At 43.1% G+C, this 20432-nt stretch overlaps 1 protein-coding gene across 1 annotated transcript in view; it reads right to left on the bottom strand.

Annotated features, from left to right (window-relative positions):
- Window positions 1-1179: 1179 nt before the first annotated feature.
- The window catches only part of N4BP1 (NEDD4 binding protein 1), a 49623-nt gene continuing 30370 nt past the window's right edge, over window positions 1180-20432 (bottom strand). Inside the window, exons 3-7 of the mRNA XM_015084016.3 lie at window positions 14329-14459; window positions 12702-12798; window positions 9679-9786; window positions 7566-7673; window positions 1180-5918 (exon numbers count right to left, since the gene is read on the bottom strand). Coding sequence (XP_014939502.2) covers window positions 5561-5918; window positions 7566-7673; window positions 9679-9786; window positions 12702-12798; window positions 14329-14459 — 802 coding nt within the window. The 3' untranslated portion in view covers window positions 1180-5560. The remainder of the gene's footprint in view (window positions 5919-7565; window positions 7674-9678; window positions 9787-12701; window positions 12799-14328; window positions 14460-20432) is intronic.

The raw sequence follows: 20432 nt of genomic DNA, 5'->3' as shown, positions 1-20432 counted from the left end.
GGCAGGGACAGAAGAGCATTCAGAATCTGGAAGATGGGCTCTCTGAGCAACTGGAGACAAGCTCTTGGACCTCTCTTAGGAGATGTGGGACAAACTGTAAGGGTGTGAACACTATGGGTGCCCTAGAGGGGTTGCTGCCCATCAGAGCCACAGTCTTAGCAGTCACTGAATGGGGCCGTGTCAGGCACTGTCCTGGACGCTTCCCGGGTCTGAATACACCTATTCTGCACAATGCCCCTGGAGTAGGAAGCATGATTCCATCACGCCTGTTTTACCCAGGGGACATGGAAGGGTACGGGAGGGCCTAACTCTGGACACGCCTAGTCTCTGCCCAGCTGGGGAACTGAGCAAAGAAATTCATGTCAGGGAATTTTTCAGACAGCCTCAAGAGGAAGTGGGGATGCTGAAGAGGAAAAGCAGCAGCAGGAAACAGCCTGCTTGAAGGTGGGGGGTGGAGCTCTCTTGGAGGTTAAAGGAAGGGAAAGTTTCAAGTAAGTCAGGACCTGTCAGCCTCTTACCATTTTCTGATGGGGGTGAACACTCCCAAAGTTCACTTTGCACCAGTCTTCGGGATCTTTCTAAAGGTATGAGAAGCCTCTCCCATTTAATCTGCTCAGTGTAGGGGCAGTGGTAACTATTTTACTCAAGACTCTGGACTTTTAAGGGCCATAAATTCAACTTGAAATTAAGCAAAGGGAGGTGCATTAGAATAATGGGGCATCTCGACATCTGAGGAAGGGCATGGGTGCCACCAGGCATGGGTTGCCTATGACAACAGGAACCTGGCACTCCTGCCCCAGGAATCTTGGGTCTACGAGAGACAGATTCCCCCATGGCAGGAAGTGGCCTCTAACAGATCTGGGCGTGAAATTCCTTGGATCCACCAGCAGAGGGGAGAAGACCAAGGAGTGGCTTTAACTGGACTCGCTTGGGCCAGGTGTCTGCCCCTGGCCAGGCTGCGGGCAGGAAGTCAGAGCACACTGCTTGGCTCGGCTTGTCCACAGCTCAGCCCTGGACTGCATGGTGTGTTGGGGCCTTGAAGAGAAGGGGAAAGCCAGGCAGACACCCCATTTGCAGTAGACCGCAGCATAGTGGTGGGTTCCCGGGTGCAAACGTGGACAATGTGACTTCTTAAGGTTTTATCGGCTGCCAGACACCACAGTCAAGAAGGCAATGTCGTCCAGTTCAGTTGAGCAGACGTTTATTGAGCACCTATTAAGTGCAAGGCACTGTGCTAGGTGCCATGGGAAATACAAAGAGTGAACATAGACGGTCCCTGCCCGCGAGGAGCTCACAGTCTAGAAAGGGAGGTGAGACACAGTACACAATCAGCTGCAATGATACCGGCCAGTGTGGCAGGTGCCAAAAGCGAGACACAAGCGCTGTGGGTCACAGAGTGCCACAGGGTTGTTTCTGGCCAGAAGCACAGGCAAGGGCACAAAGAGAAGGCAGGAGACTGGGTCATTGAGGGGGAAGCCATTTGGGAGAAAGGGCATCTCTAGCAGAGAAAAAGAGGTGCACACAGAGGCAGGAGCCCACAGGAAACTGAGGAAACGTGTGTGGGCTGCAGTGAGCATCTGGGGAAGGGCTATTCAAAGTGGGCAGTCACACGTGGCCACGAGGACAGCACGGATACTACGCTCAGGGAGGGCTGAGCTTGGTGCTCTGGCGAAGAGGCACTGAAGATGACTGAATAGGACGGTTTGTGACCAGCAATGCATTTCTGGAAGATAAATCTGGGAGCATGCTGGGGTCTGGGAGGGTGGGGTGGGCTGACTGATCAGGGGCTGCCTGAGAGCATGAGAGAATGACTGGTGGGCACTGGCAGGACAAGGACAAGGTGGATGAGGGAACGCTGTGGCAGGGTGGGGTGGGAAGGGACAGCAAGGAACAGAAGCAGGCTGAGGGTCTGGGGAGTGAGTCTGAGGATGTCACAGGGTTTCCAGTCATGCTAGAGACGCATTTCTGAATGCGTGGGATTGGAAGTCACTGCCCAGAGGGGACATGTGGAGGCAGGGAAGTTAGGAAGGGAGGAAGGAAGCTGGAGTTAATGACCATTAAGGGTGAGTACAGTTTCTCACAACGCGGTCCCTGGACAGCCTGCGTGGCAAACACCCAAGGAGCTTGCTGATGTCTCCAATTTCTGGGCTTTACTCCAGGGCCACTGAATAAAGAGCCCTGGGGGTTGTGCCTAGTAATCCGCATTTTTAGCAAGAGCCGCCCTCCCCATCACAAGTCCATGGCTGGTCTGAAGTTTGACTACCTGTCAAGAAAGAAAAGGGTCTCGAGGACTGGCCTTTAGGTAAAAGAAAAGAATGAGGAACATTTGGGAGGGAAATCTCAGAAAAGGAGGAAAGCAAGGGCCACAATGTCAAGTATTCTGGTCACTGAGGGTGGACACGAAGATTAACTACTGAGAAAAGGCCTCTAATTCGGCAATTACTGGTCCCTGATGACTTCTCCTAGACTATTTCAGGCAGTGGGTGGGATGAAGGTCAAGTTTGCAAATAAGGAAGTGAAGAGTGGGAAGGTGAGGGAGAGCAGCAATGCATGGAGAGGATTCTTAGGGGAAATCGGGTGATTTTACCACAGGAGCCAAGCTGTAATAATGGAGAATGATGGGGAGGTAGATAATGAAGAAACAAATGGCAGGAGTCAGTGACTGACCAAACAGACCACAGTGAGGAGAGGAGAGGGACATGGGAAGGAAGGACAGGGGAGGACCTGGGAGTGCTGGTGGACAGCTGGAAGCTGAGGGAGAATGGTGCCAAGGCCCAAATTCAGGGGCCCCTGTGCCTGGGGCATCTCCTGTGGTGGGGGAGGGTGCTAGGAGCAATCACAGAGAGCACAGCTTTCTCTGTGACTCATACTCCACATGTGCCACGACAAACCTAAGCAAGACCCCGTCCCTCCTCTCAGAGACCAAAAGCTGCAACAGGCCTGAGTCCCCAGCAACACCTCCACACCATAGCGGAGTCTGCCAGACAAAGCTGACCTGTCATCCGGGATGGCTGAGACGCCTTCCCACTGTTTTCTAGCCAGCAGCCTACTGGGTCTCAAACACAGGGTACTTGACAGAAAGGTCAAACAAGGCTTTCTTCTCCCAGAGCGGGGAGCCGGGGCCTGGGAAGAATGCAGGCCTGGGAATCATCCCGCATCACCATCTACTTATTCTCTGACCCCGGACAACCTCTCTGAGGACCAGATGCCAGTGTACCAAATAAGGTGCATCCTTGCCAGGCCACCTCCTTCACGGGAATGCCGGGAAATACAGGACGCAGACGCACCACACTCTGTAACCCCCTGAGGAGTTACAAAATGATGATGCATTGCTGACACTGCCAAGGTGGCTCAAAAATCCACTGCTGGGGGCAGACCATCGAGAAACATTTGAGTAGCATCAACACTGAGCTTAATATTAAGAGAAGGCTGAAGGACTTTTTTTAATGGTCTGAAAACTGAGTTTTTAAATACTAAATTTAACTAAAGCTGATGATTTTCAGAAAGAACTGTGACTTATGTTTGATGTTGTAATTTATCAAAGGAAGTAATTAACCCACTTAGTCTCCTGCATCCTTCCTTCCCACGCCCAGAAAGAGGAAAGGGGCAGGTAGAGCCCTCAGAAACAATACTAAGAATACAGAGGCTTACATGATACAAAGCTCAAAGGTCAAGTCACATCTAGAGCCTAGGAAACTCTGGAACCCCAGGCCTAGCCAGCCCCACCCGGCATCAGTGGAGGCTTAGTCCCCTTTCAGGAAGACCTGTGTGGCTAAGTCTCAGCCATCAAGGCTTACCCCCGGGTCCTTTTCTCAACATTAGAGAAATACTGGATTGGCAACACTGTCAGACCAAACCTCAACCCAGAAGGTCAGAGTAACTACGAGACAGCCCTAGCCCTCACACGTCTGCCACACTTTTACAAACCACCAGTTCTGAAGATGAGGCACAAGGGCTGTGACTGAGTCACTTCCTGGCCACCTCAAGTCTCCATCCACAACTGGGTGGGTGACTCTGGCAACCTGCCCCCAAAAGGCAGTGGACAACCAGTTCCTCGTCAGGAAGCATCTTAAAGGCATCGGGGAGAAAACATGATTGAAGTGTAAGTCCAGCCACCTGGAGGACTCTGGATTCATCCCTGGAGGGATACAGAGGTCAAACACACCTGGAGGGAGCCTCCTGGGGAGTCATCAGCTCTGCTCATGGCCAAAAAAGTCCCTTCACTATGAAAAACAAACCAGCACTGAGTCCTCAGCAGCTGTTTCTGGGGGCTGGGAGAGACGTGACCCACAGGGCAGATAAAAAACTGACCGTGAGCAGCCTGGGAAGAGAACAGGTATAAAATACAAAGCCCTTTGAAAGTCCAGAGGACAGTAAAGATGTTAAGAATAATTATCCAGGAAAAGAACTTCACTGACACAGAATTTGAACAACACTGAAAACACAATACTAAGATACCAATTCTGAGATAGACTCACTCACAGGAAGGGCAGCTTAGAAGAACACTAAAAAGACAAACACAGGAAAAATAAATAAGGGGCTCTGAGCCCTCATGGCAGCTACTAATGCTATTTATTGGCTTAGGGTCATTCTTGAGAATAGAAAACCACTTTTGGCAAAGCTGTATAAACTTCACATGGGTTGTATCTCCCATGATGTGGACACAAAATTACTGTAACGATGGGGCTCTTTGTTAAATTTCTTCACATCCCACTATTATTTTCAGAGGCTAAGACATGACTTCTAGAGTCAGGTCAGGTATAGCGAGGCCTCAGCCTGGTGAGCATGTCAGAGCACTGGACAAGGAGTCTGGTCCCTGCCCAGCTGCTCTACGGCTGTGGACCTGGGCATGTGCAGACATGAGCACACTGAGCCTCAGTTCCCTCTTCTTCAGGGTGGGAGGGGAAGTAGGGTGGGATTACATGAGTTCTGAAGTTTCTTCTTGCCCTGACATTCTGGGAGTCTAACTGTGCCCTGGTCATTAACAATGGCTAGGCACAGGTGCCATCTAGTGGCACCACCTGCCCACTCTCACAAATGGCTCCAACAAAAGACCCACAGGAGCAAACCCAACTCCTACGACTCTAATTCCAGGGGTGAGGGCAGAGGAGACCGGGAGGGATGAGCACACTTCATGTTAGTGGACGTTACATAGTCATCTCAAGAAAATATACTTTAAGAGGTCTTGCTTTCCCTAAGAAAGCAACTCTTTTTTTTTTTTTTTATTTAGAAAGGCTACTCATATCCATTTGTCAATATTTTCAGCTTTAAGGAAAATAGTTTAAAAAACATAAAAATGTAAATACACTCAAGAGTAACTGCTATTAAACAGTTCTGAACACGCAGAAAATGTACTTTCCTTTTACAGAAAATGTTATATCTGTAATAGCAGCATAATTTATATATAGAAAAAGCTGGTTTTGAAAACCCAGATTTTTTTATACACAAAACATCTGTTTTCTTTTCTATATACTACAATAGCATTTCCACTGGGAAATCGGTCTCTTCACATTATGTCGCTTCCTGCTGCCACGTGCAGACACTAGCTCGAGTGTGGCCTTCAGTCCAACACCATGGCAGACAGTGCGTTCAGGTCTTTCATGTATGGGTGGGCCACCAATATCTGGTCGATTTTCAGTCTCTGCTCGGAGTCAGGGAAGATCTTCAGAAGTGCTTCCCTCAGCTCGCTGGTTTCTGCAGGAGACCTCTGTGCTGGCATGGGCACGTTCTGCTGCATACTGGGAAGGTTCGACAGAACTGGGAAGCGGGGCTGCTGAGGGAGCCAGTGGCTAGGTGGGGCACCCTGAATCCGGGCTGGAGGCTGGTGGCTGGTGCTGGCTGCCTGGGCCCCAGGGACTCTGAAGCTGGCGTCAAATATGCCCACATTTGGCAAGGCATTGAGCAGGGGCTGCATATCTCTGTGAATGGAATGAGTCTGGTGAGTCAGGCTGTAAGATAAATGAGAGACCTGCTGCTGACCTTGGGGCCGTGCTGCTCCATGACTTCTGAAGGCAAGCTGCCTACAGAGGGGTCCACAGGGATGACAACTACACCATCTCCAGACCAGTCATGATGGGAAATGACAGCTCATCATGAGCTACACCACCCTCCTAGGTTTGCAGCTGCAAGAATGGACCCCAGCCAACTGTTGGCTCTAAGCCAGGATGTGCCAGAATCACCTGAGAGTTTTCAAAAGACACAGACAACAGGGTCTTACTCTTCTGGAGACTAATTCTGTGTGGGGCCCTGGTTGATAGGGATTAGAAAAAGGGACTCCTTTGGGCAGAGGCAGCCACTACGGATACCTGTTGCTCCCCCCCTCCGCCCTCACCAGTCTGGGCGAGGTGTTGGTGCCCACAACCTATACACTCATGGGTATGTGAGTGTGTGTAAAGGGCATCTGTCTTTTTAAAGAAGTTTCCCAGGTGACTTGGGCTTGCAGCTGAGAAATGGGGCTGGCCGAACACTTTTTCCAATTTCAAAAGCTCAACTAACTTCAAAAGTTAGTTCCTTGGTGAGTGGAGTTATTATTAACTCCTCGCTCAATTTGTTAACACATTGTAAAGAGTGATTAAGTGCACGGGCAGGACAGACCCTGCTGCCAGGCTGCTGAGGTGAAGAAGGAGCCAGAGAACTCTCTTTCCCATTAAGCCTGACCCGCAGGCCTTGATGCTTGCACACAGGTGCCAGATCTTAAATGCCCAGTGGAGATGCACTGACACCCAGCAGATGTTAAAATGGCTGCCATTCTCTGAGCGTAGGCAGAGAAGCAGAACCTTTGGGAACTAAGCCCTCATTCTATGTAATAAAACCCAAAGGCTCAGAAGAGAAATGATTCCTAAGACCCAGGGAGCTGAAACTGCACTTGTCTCCTCTGTGGAAGATACCTCTGTGTGAACTACCCCAAATCCAAATCTAGAATCCCCAAGGGATCTGGTTATAAATAAAAAAGATCAGCTGTCTGTCACCAGGTTATACTGTCAGTTAGGCACATATGATACTTTAGTTAACAGTGTCCATTACCCAAGAATTCTGAAAACAGATATAACCACCAGCAACTTATCTTTAAAAACCCAACTAAAACAAAGAAAATGTCAACTATCAAATCAATTTCAGATCAATATGAAATACTGGCTTCTCCATTTAGTGGAGACAGAAAGTTCCCCGGGTAGTGATTCCTGAATAGTAAATAAATTAACAGGAACATCACAAATTTAAAGCAAATAAACCTTGGAAAGTGAATATAAGAGGATATTCACGTATACATAATGAACCTAAGTGGCGTTTGCTCATAAGTGGCAGTCAGCAAAATCTGCTTTGTCTTTTTAGACCTATACAAAGCTTGGCTCTCCACCCTCTCCTAGGATTAAAACCAAAGGACCATAAATGAAGACTTGGTCTTTGGGGTGTGTGCTTGATTACCTTTCAAATATACCAGCAATAAATCTAAGGCTAATACAAAATTTAAAAGTGTTGTCTTTAGTTATTCAGAGACATCACTTACACAAAAGCACAAAGAACTGAAACAAGCTTGTAAACAGAAAACAATGTGAAAAAGCAAATACCTAAGGAAGACTTCTTTCCTAAGAAAGTCTTCTAATCGAGGTCCGCTTCTTCCCAGAGGGTCATCAGGAACCATAAATATATCCCCGACGAAGGTATACTGAAGCAATCTATAACACAGAGAATGATTACAATGCTGGAGAAAACATGAAGCTTTTATTGTTGCAGGAGCTGAGAAGAAAGTAGAAGTGTCCACCTAATTCCAAAGCAAGAGTCACCTATAAAATTGTAAGGCTGCTTACATGCCTAATGGAAAAAACAAACACATCCAAGTTAAGCCATCTGAATTTCTCTTTTGGATACAAATACAGTAAAGTAATAAACTTTTATCATTGGCCCTCACAATTCTTATCGAGACTTTCAGATTTTTATCTGGGCTTTGGAGGCAGCTTCTTCTCCTAACTTTGAAAACAAGATTTAAGACTGACTGCTTAGGACACACTGCTTAGGTGCTCAAAAAAGGTTTTACTTTTGAATAGTTGTGTCTATAGGCAAACCACTGAAGATAACTTCTTAAAAAAACAAAACAGTACAGGGCGCCTGGGTGGCTCAGTTGGTTAAAGCATCTGACTCTTGATTTCAGCTCAGGTCACGATCTCGCAGTTCATGGGACTGAGCCCTGCATTGGGCTCTGCACTGACAGCTCAGGGCCTGCTTGGGATTCTCTCTCCCTCTTTTTCTGCCCCTCCCGCCACTCACTCACTTTCTCTCAAAATAAAAAAACTAAAAAAAAAAAAAAAAAAAAAAAAGAGAAAGAAAAGAAAAGAAAAAAACCCCAAAACAATAGGATATCTGAACAAAGAAAATCTGAGATCTCATCATGATTTATCAAGTCTGGGGAAGATGTGATAAAGAAAAAAGGCCAAGTGCTTGTGTTTGCTGTCCAGACCTCGGTTTCTGCCTTGTTTTGTGAGTTTTGAAAGCAATGGGCTGGTGTACAAACATGGAGTCCTGACTGCATTTAGACCTTCTACACACAGAGGAGTGTCCAATAAATACTGACAATGAGTCTAGGGCAAAGGTCCAACAGAAACATGTCCTAGAAGATTAATGGCTTGTTAAGTGTGCCTAGAAGGTCAAAGACCAATTCTCAGTTCAGCTCTCAACAACAGCTTTCCAACACCATGTGGGTCAAAATACATACAGTAATTAACTCACACCTGGGTATTTATAGCAAAGGATTATTTTCTAAAATCCTCTAACGAGTTAGCAAAATAACAAATATCAGACAAGGGGCAACTATGAAACCCCAACAGAAATAAATATCTAATTGTACCTGTTATGTACTAGTTATAACACAGCCTGAGGTATGCTGATTTATGCTTTTAGATTTGTGGCATATAGGACTCATCCCTGGCACCATCACAGACTACTGCCTTTTACAGAACTCAGTCAGATGATGTTTGTTAACAAGAAGTCCTGGAAGCCAGTGTTCACTGATCTTAAGGCAGGTGGACACATTCAGAACATCATCACAACTAAAAAACTTGTATCAGTGAATGCTCAACTCTTGACTCTGTTATTTTGGATGATATTCACACATGTTTTCAATATAGACGATTAAACTATGATGGTAAATGCTCAAGGAAAGCACCAGATATTGAAAAGCAGAAATACTCTTCCCACTCCTAAGAAGTGAAAACTCATCAGTATGTGGATTTTGGTCTCATCCTCTTACTGGAATCACAGCTGTCATTAAATCCAACCTTCGTATTTCATGGTTGAATCAAGTAGGGACACCCACTGAGTTGCCAAAGTCTCCCTTGGCATCAGGGCAAGGCCAAGTTAGGAGGCCATTTCTGCTCGATTACACTGTTAACAAGAGTTAACTGTGCCATAATCATGTGCCTCTTGCCTTCTGCCAGGGAACACTGATCTCTCAAAGACACTCTGCAGCCACCACAGCATGCCCATTATGTCATCCACTGGTTTTGCTGCTTCGTACTGGGAGCCCCACTTACCTAGAGGGGCCAGCCATGGTCTTGGACAGGGAGCACAGTCTTATGATACTTTGGTTTCCTATACTGCCTTCTGCAGGGCCAAGGTGTACACAAAACCAAACCAAACAATAAACAACAAAAAACACTTAACCAAAGACAAAGAAAATATTATTACCTTTTTGTAATAATTTCTCTCCAAGAGACTGACTCAGTCACAAATTCTCTGAAGTTATCATTTGTTACAATTATGCCACCAGTTTTGTCCGCTAAGTGTAGTAGAAACCTATAGTAATATAAGAGGTTAAAATGGGCAAGCAGGCATTCCTGGCTTATAGAAGCTACGCTATAAGAAAACAAAAGGATTTCCTCTTCATATGAAAATCACCAAAGAATTTAACTATGGCTAGGAAGTAGAAAAGTTAAGCCCTTGTCAGCTGAAGATCAGTCTGAAATATCAAATACCTCTGAAATTATTAGTGTGATTATAAATGAAGGTTTGATTTTCATACATTATTATCTCTTTTTAAAAATGTTCTCAACCAGGGATGCCTGGCTGGCTCAGTCAGAAGAGCATGCAACTCTTTTTTGTTTTGTTTTTTTTAAGTTTATTTATTTTGAGAGAGAGTGAGTGCAAGCGGGGAAGGAGGGGGGGAGGGAGGGAGAGGGAGAAAGAGAGAGAAAGAGAGAGAGAAAGAGAAAGAGAAAGAGAAAGAGAAAGAGAGAGAGAGAGAGAGAGAGAGAGAGAGAGAGAATCCCAAGCAGGTTCTGTGCTGTCTGCGCAGAGACTGATGTGGGGCTCGATCCCATGAACTGTGAGATCATGACCTGCGCCAAAATCAAGAGTTGGACACTTAACCAACTGAGCCATCCAGGTGCCCCAAGGCATGAAACTCTTGATCTCGGTGTGTGGAGATTACTTAAAATCTTAAAAAAAAAAAAAAAAAAAAAGATCAACCACAATTTACACATTTTTCTGGAAAAGTTGTATTATCAGAAGACAGTGGTTATCAGATGATGCACGAGGACTAGAGTTGAGAATGAATTTGAGTTGACAAGCCTGTGAAATCACTAAATCACAATTTAAGTTTTAGTTGCTAGGCTAGAGTGCTCTGGTTCTAAGATTAGCTGCTTGGTACAGTCAGCCTTGCATTTTTAAAAAATAAATCCATAGGTTCACACTTGCTGCTTGGACTTTAGATGTCTAGAAGCACCATTCTGTTTAGTTCAAGTTATAGATTCACTCAGATGCCATTTATAAGTTGAAATTGTGATAACAAAGGGTAAGAAATCAGTATTGAGAATTCTGTTTCACTGCTGGAGATTATTCGTGGTCAAATCTCTTAATGAGAGATTTGTGAGGACACTAATGATGAGTTTTATCCCTTAGTCACGGTGATCACATTTGTTTAAGGCAATGCAGACAAAGACAATGCAACAATAAATTAAGAGAATCACTAGAATTGAAGGTGCAAACAAATGCTTTTATTAATGATAGTGAATACTTAAAAGGAATGAAAAAACAAGTCTTGTTAGTTTCAGAGGCTTAGGACATCTTGGAAAGTAGGACTTAAAATCTTGAATTTATTAATGAATATCTTATCAGTTATTCCTAGTGGGCATGAATGGTAAATAAATGGTGATGTCTGCCCAGAGATATTAGTATCAAGAGTAAGGCTTCGGAGTGCATGTACTAAATATATGCTATATATAGACTCATGTCCACTAAAAACCCAGAATCATACAAATTAAGCAAAGGCTTATCGAGTCTGCATACTTGCATATGCCTTCAAATTCTGCAAGCGTGCAGCTGCAGAATGTGAGAGAGGTGAAGGTTCTTCAGGAGCCCAGCAGCCTACGTGCCCCTCCACCCGAGCACTACAGGGTCTGAGCCCAGTATAACGGAGCCGGAGCAGAACATGGTCCCCCAGCACTTCCTCACCCCTACCCTGCCTCAATAAGCTAGTCTCCTTTCGCTTCCTCTCACGCTGTTCCTTCACATCACCTCTGATTCTCCCCATCTGATCTGGTCTCTCATCCCAGCCTGGAGAAGGGCAAGGGGTTGTCAATGAGAAGGCCCTCTAGACCTTTTCCTGAATGAACACCTGCTGTCTTCTCAAGTCCCCTTCCCCCCTGCCGAGCCCCTCTTTTCATCTCTCACCCATCTGACTGTCATTCACTAGTTGGCGTTACAAGCCAAACACGGTCTTCAATGTGAGGAGCTATTCTGGTAGAATTCTGAGGCAAGACCACCAGGGCATTCTAAGTGCTTCAGGCCAGAAGAAAATAAAGGGGGTGTATGCAGGTGGGGAAAGAACAAGCGGCCACTACTTAGGTTTCCACATACTGGTAGGGTTAATAGTACTGACTTCACTCCACAAGAGGACAGTTTGAAAAACTGTTTTTAATGCCACTGGTCATATTTAGGACCTTCTCTTATTCAACCACAACAAAACTCCCCTCTATTACTTATTTGTGTGCCTTCTCTTTAGATCACAAACTCCTTACAGCAGGAAATGTGTCTGAATCACGTGTGTTCCCAAAGCCCCGCTCTGTGCATTGCACTTGGTTGGTGCTCAGTAAAGCTTTTAGAAAAAAATGTAAAAGGTGCAGATTAAAGCCTGTTGTCTCCAATGCATTAACACCTGCTTTCTGACACACCAACCGAAGAAATGGAACATACTCCTGTCACACTTAGGGTCAGCTGAGACCATCTTTCATTATGTGGAAGAAATGCTGAGGGCTCAGGCATAATGACAAAGTAAGTCACTGGCCAAAATTAACCAGGAGGAGATGGATAATGTTTGAAAAGCATCCTTGGGGTCACCACATAAGACAAGACAAACATTACTTTCAGTATGCACCAAAAAAGAGAACTCAATGTCTGCTCGCTCTTATGATTCTCGGTCGTGTTTTATTTAAGAAACATACAAACAAAAAACATTCTAACCGAACAGATTTTATGTAATGCTCTTAAACCTGTATAGCAGAAAAAACAAACAAAAAAAAACAAAACCAAAAAAACCCCACTGAGTATATAACCTTAATGACCATAAATACTAAAATCTTCAAACCCCTTAATCTAGTGAGTCCTCTAGGTATGTGGATCCAGGGGCACCATGAATGGTTGGTTCAGTGGAGCAGGTGGTGGGCTCCTCACCATCCCACACCCACCTCAGTAAGGAAAACAGCCTTTCGTACCTGTCATCATGAGAAGCAATTCTTTCTCCAAAGACCATCCGGGCAGGAGTTAAAGATAATATTCCAAGCTCCTGGAGCTGGGTTAAGAAGTGCTGTTCTGTTCATGGAATAAGTTGAATACACATTCAGAAAAAGGCTATCTTCCCATATGTTTAAATAAATGAAAGCACCCTCAAATGTTTCACTTGGAGAATTATGGAAAACCTTTTTTCTGCTGACTCAACAAGACTCAATTATACTAACTCATTGGGAACAAAAAAAAATTAAGCAACACACATACTAAGGCAAATACAACATAAAAACTGACCTTAGCTATTTTTTAAATATAAAAAAGTTCAACTCATTTGCTCCTAGAATTGAGTAAACCATAATCCTACCATCAAGAACTTTTTCACAGCCATATCACAAGCAGTAGGACAGGGACTGATGACGTAAGTCCCAGAGAGAGGGTGGGGTAGAGCAGGGAACATTGCTGGAGGCAGAGGCAGGGACACAGGGCTCTGCCCTATCCCAAGGTAGGCCTATGTGGTCCCCCTTCCAAGAGGCTGTCAAAATATCTTTCTAGCTGGCATCTTATCCAACCTCTCTCAGTTATCTGCACATTTACTGATATTTCATGGGAGTGGGTCGCGACACAGAAGAAAAGAGGGTCAAAGCCAAATTACAGAAAATCAGTCAATGGGCAAAGAGCAGCTAAAAGCTCAGGGTCTAAGATTCCCACACCCGCATCCCCTACGATGATTACTCACCACTGGCTTAAACTGCAACATGCACACACCGTGTTTTATTGTCCTAGAAATGCACAGCACAGGAAGGCTTGCAAGACCCTTTCAAGGATCCTATTGCAAAAATTAGTGGCTCTGCCTCATTCCTCAAGCACTCTCTGTTAAGACAAATACGCTCTCCGAATGAGGGAAGTTGGGATACTTGAGAAATGTGTGGTCTTACCATTTCCATCTCAACAGTGACTAAGTTTCACTTCCTGTTTAAATGCTGGGTGAGCTCTGTTCCCCCTCCCTTCTCCCATCCACCTCTTGTGTCTAGGCACACCAGTGGGCTAAGCTGCCTGACACCGTGCCACCACTCCCCTATCATGAACTATAAGAATAGGTTTCTCTAGAATACTGCATGATTCACGGTAAGTTTAAACATCCCGTGTGTGGCCTGCAGTCAGCCATGCAGTATCACACAATTAACAGACATAATTTATATTAAACTATTAAAAACAGACTGTTCAGAAAACATTGTCTTTGAGGGTTTCCAAATTTATCAAGTGACCATTTTAGAAAAGACTATTTAATGAGGCAAAAGTCCAGACTAATGGAAAGACATATTTAAACTACTTTTTAGAAAGTCAGGAAAATTTTTGTGATGTATAAGGAACTCTAATATAACTTTCCACGTAAACAACTATGTTAAAACTTTCCATCCTTCCCCTAAGCACTTCTTATGCTGTAACACTCTCTTCAACTGATGTTTCACAGGGTCCAAAAGATTTACAATTTTGTTTTTCAAGCTGCTGCCACTGTAGCATGTGGCTCTGCTCTAAGGAGTATGAGTTGCCACTGTAAGCAAACTCATTAAACATCTAGAAAAGGAAAAATCTGGAAGGATCAGTTTGCCTCACCTGTGACATTAGGATCACGTCTTGTTCTCCACTGTGGGACAAATACAGTGATGTTTCTGTTGCCAAGCTTCCAAAAATATTCAACCGCAATTGCAATTCCACGACAAGAAAAGAACTTTTTCAGACCGTGGCTATAAGAAAACAAAATTTATTTCAGCTTAACGTATGTGAAATTTCACCATGAAAATGTGAAAAGGTAAACTCTATACATAACAAAAACAATGGCAATGAAATTCTCTTTACATTTTACATTCCCTTTTACATTTTTTGGCATTAAGTTCCATAGTCTGTGACCTTGTAAAGCCAAGAAAGAACCTATTGCATGAAATGTGATTCTTAATAGCTTTATGATTTTTCTTGTATTTTGTTTGGTTCATTTAATTGAATGTGATATTGAGATAGAAGGCAGCTTGAGTTTCATGGTAATACTTGTATATTGCACTTTCTATTTTTTACTTTATTTTATTATTATTTTTAGATAAAGAGCCCATTCTAGAGAGCCCTGCCTGGTCAATGGCCTCTAAGAATATTCTACGAATTTTATTAAGAAATTTGTTGCTAAAGGAGAAGTAGACGTGATGACTCTTCCAGGACATGGTCCTTACAACTTCCAAAGGCTGTGGGTAACCCTGGCTCTGGGGCTCCATACCCTTTCTAGGGAACCGTGGAACCTACTCAGTTTGCAGCTTCTAGGAAATAAGATGAGGGCAGGATTCCAGTGACACTAACTAGGGGCCATGGCAGATGATTTTGCTGAAGGAAGCAGAAAGTACTGGGAGTAGATGCAAACGAACAAGGAACTGTACAGAATGTGAGTCAGTATACAATTTTCTGTAAAGGGCCAGATAAGCTTTGTAGGCCATATGGTCTCTGCTGAACTACTCAACTCTGCCAACTGCAAATGAATGAGGGTGGCTGTGTTCCCTATTTGCAAAAAACAGGTGGTGGCCAGATTTGGCCCACAGGGCACAACCCCACATTATAGTGGATTAAAAAGTGACCCCACCCAAAAATGTGGTAACAAATTTCAAAAGAAACCAGAAAAAATATTTAGTTGTGGCCTGCAGTACCTAAGTAAAAGTGGACATTTTTTTAAGTGTATTTTAAAGTCTGAAATTTTGTAGGTGGTAATCCATTTGTCTAGCCATGAATATTAGAAAAAAAATCAAAACCCCTGTGAAGCTGCAGTTTATGAAATGAGCATAACCTATGTTCACTAATCTTAACGGACACTTATATTCCAGTGACAGGAAATCCAGCATCTTCAGTCCTGGCTTCTCTTCATGTCAAGTGTTTCCACGTCAAAACCACTTGGTGGATTAATTCCTGCCACCTCAGGTACAATGTGTTCCAAGTCAACTCCAGACTCCTAATTCCAATCCCTCCTCAAACTCCATTTAGACCCTGAAATGCAGCCACGAGGTCTTTGATCCTGCTCAGGGTTTTCAATGGCACTATCCCTCCAGAAAAACCCAGAGCATGGCTTCAAGATCCCCTCTATACCTGATCAGTCAGAAGTGATCTAGAAACCATCATGCATCACCACACTCGTTTCTGGCTGGGTAGGCTTGCTATCTCCCTCTTCCTGGGCAGTGAGGTTTTTTTTTGTTTTGTTTTTGTTTTTTGTTTTTTTGCTGCTTTCTTTGTAGACCAACTCTTAGACCTTTGCCCATTCCTTTCCTCCAACGCCCTTGGGACTCAATTCCAGACCCTCTTCTAGGAGGCCATCTCTAGAGATAGGTCCTCAATCATCCCTCTTCTTTCCTGTCTTGCTTTCCTGTACTGTACACTGGAATGACAGAATTAGGAGATAGAACAGAGTTAGATTCCTGTTAGAAAAAAGAATGAAACCCCTGAAAGACAGAGCAACTTCCCCAGGCTGCACTGCCACAGGGTCATTGTGCTGGGACTACTCAGGCTTCCTTACTCCTGGGCCAGTGCCTTCCTACCACCCCACAGTGGTACTGTCTCCAACTAAATCTGTATTCTCACAAAAGCAGGAATAGGCTAGACACACAATAAACTTCTAACACCCAGAAGAGCAGCTCAGAAACTCCTTTTAGAGGCTAACACCCACTCTCTTCTCAGTGAACCATAAATAAGAGACTACAATGACATCAGCTTTACCCAAGAAAACATAAACAAGTAAACAAACCCATTCTTGATGAAATAATTCAGTATAGTTTATCTAAAAGCATTTAAAATATGGCAAGAATGTAGCAACAGGACATCTGTTACTGGAGAAAGGCTGGAGACAATTTTTATAGATGTGATCTTTTAAAAAAAATCTTTAAAAATCACTTGAGGGGGACAAAACATAAGAGACTCTTAAATACAGAGAACAAACTGAAGGCTGCTGGAGAGATTTGGGGTAGGGGGATGGGCTAAATGGGCAAGAGGCATTGTTGAGATGAGCATTGGGTATTATATGTAGGGGATAAATCACTGGATTCCACTCCTGAAATCATTATTGCACTATATGCTAACTAACTTGGATGTGAATTAAAAATTTTTTTTAAATATTAAAAAAAATTCAAAGCCCAAAAATAATTATGCATGACAAAAAAAAGAAAAGACAAAAATCATTCTAATTGCTTAACGGCAAGAACAGATATAGAGTTCATGTCAACCACAGCCTCAATATGAAAATCCGAAATACAACACAGCCTACTGGTTCTTAGAAAAACCAAGGGATATGTACGTTAAGTCCTGAAAAAAACAATCCTCGAGAGAAATGCATTAAAAAAGCTTGTAAAGTTTGGCTTATTCATCAGATACAAACATGTACTAATTTTTTCTCTTCCTGAAAAGCTTTTTAAAAATTTTTTTAATGTTTATTCATTTTTGAGACAAAGCCTGGGGGGAGGGGAGGGGCACAGAGAGAGGGAGACCCAGAATCCAAAGCAGGCTCCAGGCTCTGAGCTGTCAGGACAGAGCCCGATGCAGGGTTCAAACTCACAGAATATGAGATCATGACCTGAGCTGAAGTTGGATGCTTAACTGAGCCATCCAGGCACCCCAAAAGCTTCTTTAGATGACAACAGTAGAAAGCAGGTGGACCCCAGTTCTGTTCCACTGCGTCACTGAGGAAATGAATGAAGGGATATACGAGTAGATGTAATGTTGTGGCTCTGTAGTGGGCCCAAGCTTAGAGAAGAAGAAATGGAATTTCCAGAAACATGAGCTCTATAGTAATTCCCAAAGTGTTATCCTCAGTGATAAGATCAAATCACTTTGGATACCCTGAAAAATCTCCGGAGTAGTTTTAGGAATAAAAACAGCAGTTCGAAATTCTGGTGGAAACAGATAAATTCAGCCAGAAAACAGAACTACAGAAGAAAATTAAGTGGAGTCAAATTAGTGTCTTCAAAATAATATGGAAGATCCCTACCACTTCCCACTTCAACTCCTACAGCCCTAGGCAGAAACCACTGAGTCTCCTCACATCCTGCGGTCAAGCCACAGGTGCTTGCTGACATGTAGACCCAGATCAACTGTCTGTTTTGACTCAAAGGGTTTATATACCATTAACTCCTCCTTTACTTCTGAAAAGGTCAAGCTCTGGGGCTCCCAGCTCCAAATGCAGAATGAGCAGATATTAGGGCCAAGAGGCCAGGGTATGCAAGGGAGATGTAAACTCCTGTTCCTTGTAATTGGAAACAAGTCACATCATCCGGTTGTTTTCCCTGTTATAGGAGGCAGTAAACTGGAAGGAAGAGTGTCTCAAGAAGAGAGGAGATGGGTGACAGACACCTGGTAAAAACTCATGGCAGTGATGGAACCAGACCCAGCAGTGTGGGGGAAATAGTAAAAAAACAAAAAACAAAACAAAACAAAAAATCAAAAAAACCCCAAAACACCCTTTTGGAGTTACCCAGGGAAGAATAATTTCCTTCTATAGTTTCCACTTAATAAAAATAGCCATGAGACCCGGATATAGAAGACTACCACATGAAAAAATGGTTAAAATATATAGCTCTGGCAAGTGAAGGGGCAAACCTCACCTACATGGAAAATTAGCTGCCAAGTTAAGTCAGGTGTCCTAATGCCGAAGTTTCAGACTGACCAAGCCTGAGTGTTATCTAGCCACCACTGTGATGTCTAGCCGTGCACCGCAAACAATTTCCATTTACTCATCACATTCGACTCATTGTGACAAAGGGGAAAAACCAAGTAGAGATACGCATAATTAGCAGCATGAGGTCGGTATTTTGGAATTTCTCACAGAGTGTATGAACTGCAGACAGCACACTGGATAAACTAATAAACAAAGTCTTTGCAGAAACCGAGGGACAGCTAGGCCTGAGCTGCCTCAGAGTGGGGATCACACCAACAAATGCTATTAAGGGCTCAAATTTCTTTTTTAACTACTTCCCCAACTAGGTGGGTCAAATAAGTAAGGTTTAGTCAGCACTGCTTAAAGCAACTCAAGACTTAAGTATCCTATGTTGCCAAGGCCTGAAAATTCCAACCTCACTCTCTATGGGAGAAGACAAGGTACACAATGGCTCTGGGAGCCTATGAGCTCACATCTCCAGTATAATCTTGGACAAAATTTTTAAGCCATTTCATGTTATATAAAGAATAGATCATTTTTACCTCACAAAATTGGTGTGAATATTATGTTTTAAAAGATATAGTACCTAACACAGAACAGGTGTTTCAGCCTGAAGATTCCAAATATTTGTTGAAAAATGTCTCAGTTAAAATTTAATCTAAACTGATCACTATAATAACAATCGAATAACAAGTTATAAAAGGATGGTGAAAAATCATTTAAAAAATTCTAATCTTTCCTAAGTCATTAATTCTTTCATTCAACAAAACATTACTGAGTGCTTTCCATGTACTAGCACCATGGACCTGGGAGTATTTTAGTGAACAGGACATACAAATCACTTCCTTCATGGAACGTACAATCTATAATTCACACTTAATACTGAAGCGACTGATTATAAACAAGGGTTAATTTTTTCCCAACTTTTAGAAAATCCTGAGTTGAATTTCACATAACATTTAAAATAGTCATTTTAAAGTGAACAATTCAGTGGCATTTAGTACATTCACAATGTTGCACAATTACCACTTATACTTTGCTCTAAAACATTTCTGTTATTCCAAAATAAAATCCTGTGCGCATTAAGCAATCTACCCCCAGAATAAGAGTTAATTTTAGTTACTGATATTTTCAGATCAATCTTTATCAAGTTAAGTCTGACTTTTTAAGATAATACATCCTTACAAAAATGTTGCTTTTAAACTAAGACATCTGTGAATTCAAAGAAAACTGGAATCCTCCCCAAATAATCAGCTTTCAAAAGAAAAATTAATGAAAGTCTACTCATGGTTTCCCTTAATGCACTAATTCAGTGGTTTTCAAAAGAGATGGCACTGTACCCAAGGGTGTTAGGAAATATGTGGGAGTGTTTCGGGGTGTCACAATGACGGCGGGGGTGGGGGAGCAGTACTATGGGCAAAGTAGGAGGGACTAGATATGCAAAACACCCTATCATGGATGGACTATACACAACTCCAATAGTGACCCCTCTGAGAAATACACTGGTTACTACTCCAAAAAGGTTTTAAAATAATGTCATTATCACTGCTCATTCTACATTAATTTGCATTTCTTAGGTCTCTGAACACCTATTTGGGAAATCTTTCCACTCATAAAAAATGAAAAAGGATTAATATTATTCACAATCATGACCTAAATTTCATATCATAATTTGGCTCAAGAAATCATCACAATGAGGAGGAACTGGTACTGGGCTTGGACTGTGGGTGACTGAAATTGCACTTTACAATTTTACTTAGATAATGCTATGCAGCTGTGGGCCATTTGCTGGGTTTCCCCCAAAAGAACTGGCAAAAAGCAAAGTGAAATAACAACAAACAGTATTATTTAGAAATGAAGACAAGTATATTATGTATTTTTCCAGCCCATCTTCAAACTTTAACATGTGAAATTCTGGGATTTTTTTTTTCTTCTTTTGACAGCAAAATACATCAACAATTCATTCAAAAAATAAAAAGAATCCTTATTTTAGAAAGATATTAAAGTACTTATAGATAAAATAACATATCTGACATTTACTTCAAAA

Source organism: Acinonyx jubatus, chromosome E2 (genome assembly GCF_027475565.1).
Source record: "Acinonyx jubatus isolate Ajub_Pintada_27869175 chromosome E2, VMU_Ajub_asm_v1.0, whole genome shotgun sequence".
Lineage (NCBI taxonomy): Eukaryota > Metazoa > Chordata > Mammalia > Carnivora > Felidae > Acinonyx > Acinonyx jubatus.
The sequence above is the reverse complement of the archived record's forward strand: the minus strand, read 5'-3'. Positions and strand labels throughout refer to the sequence as shown.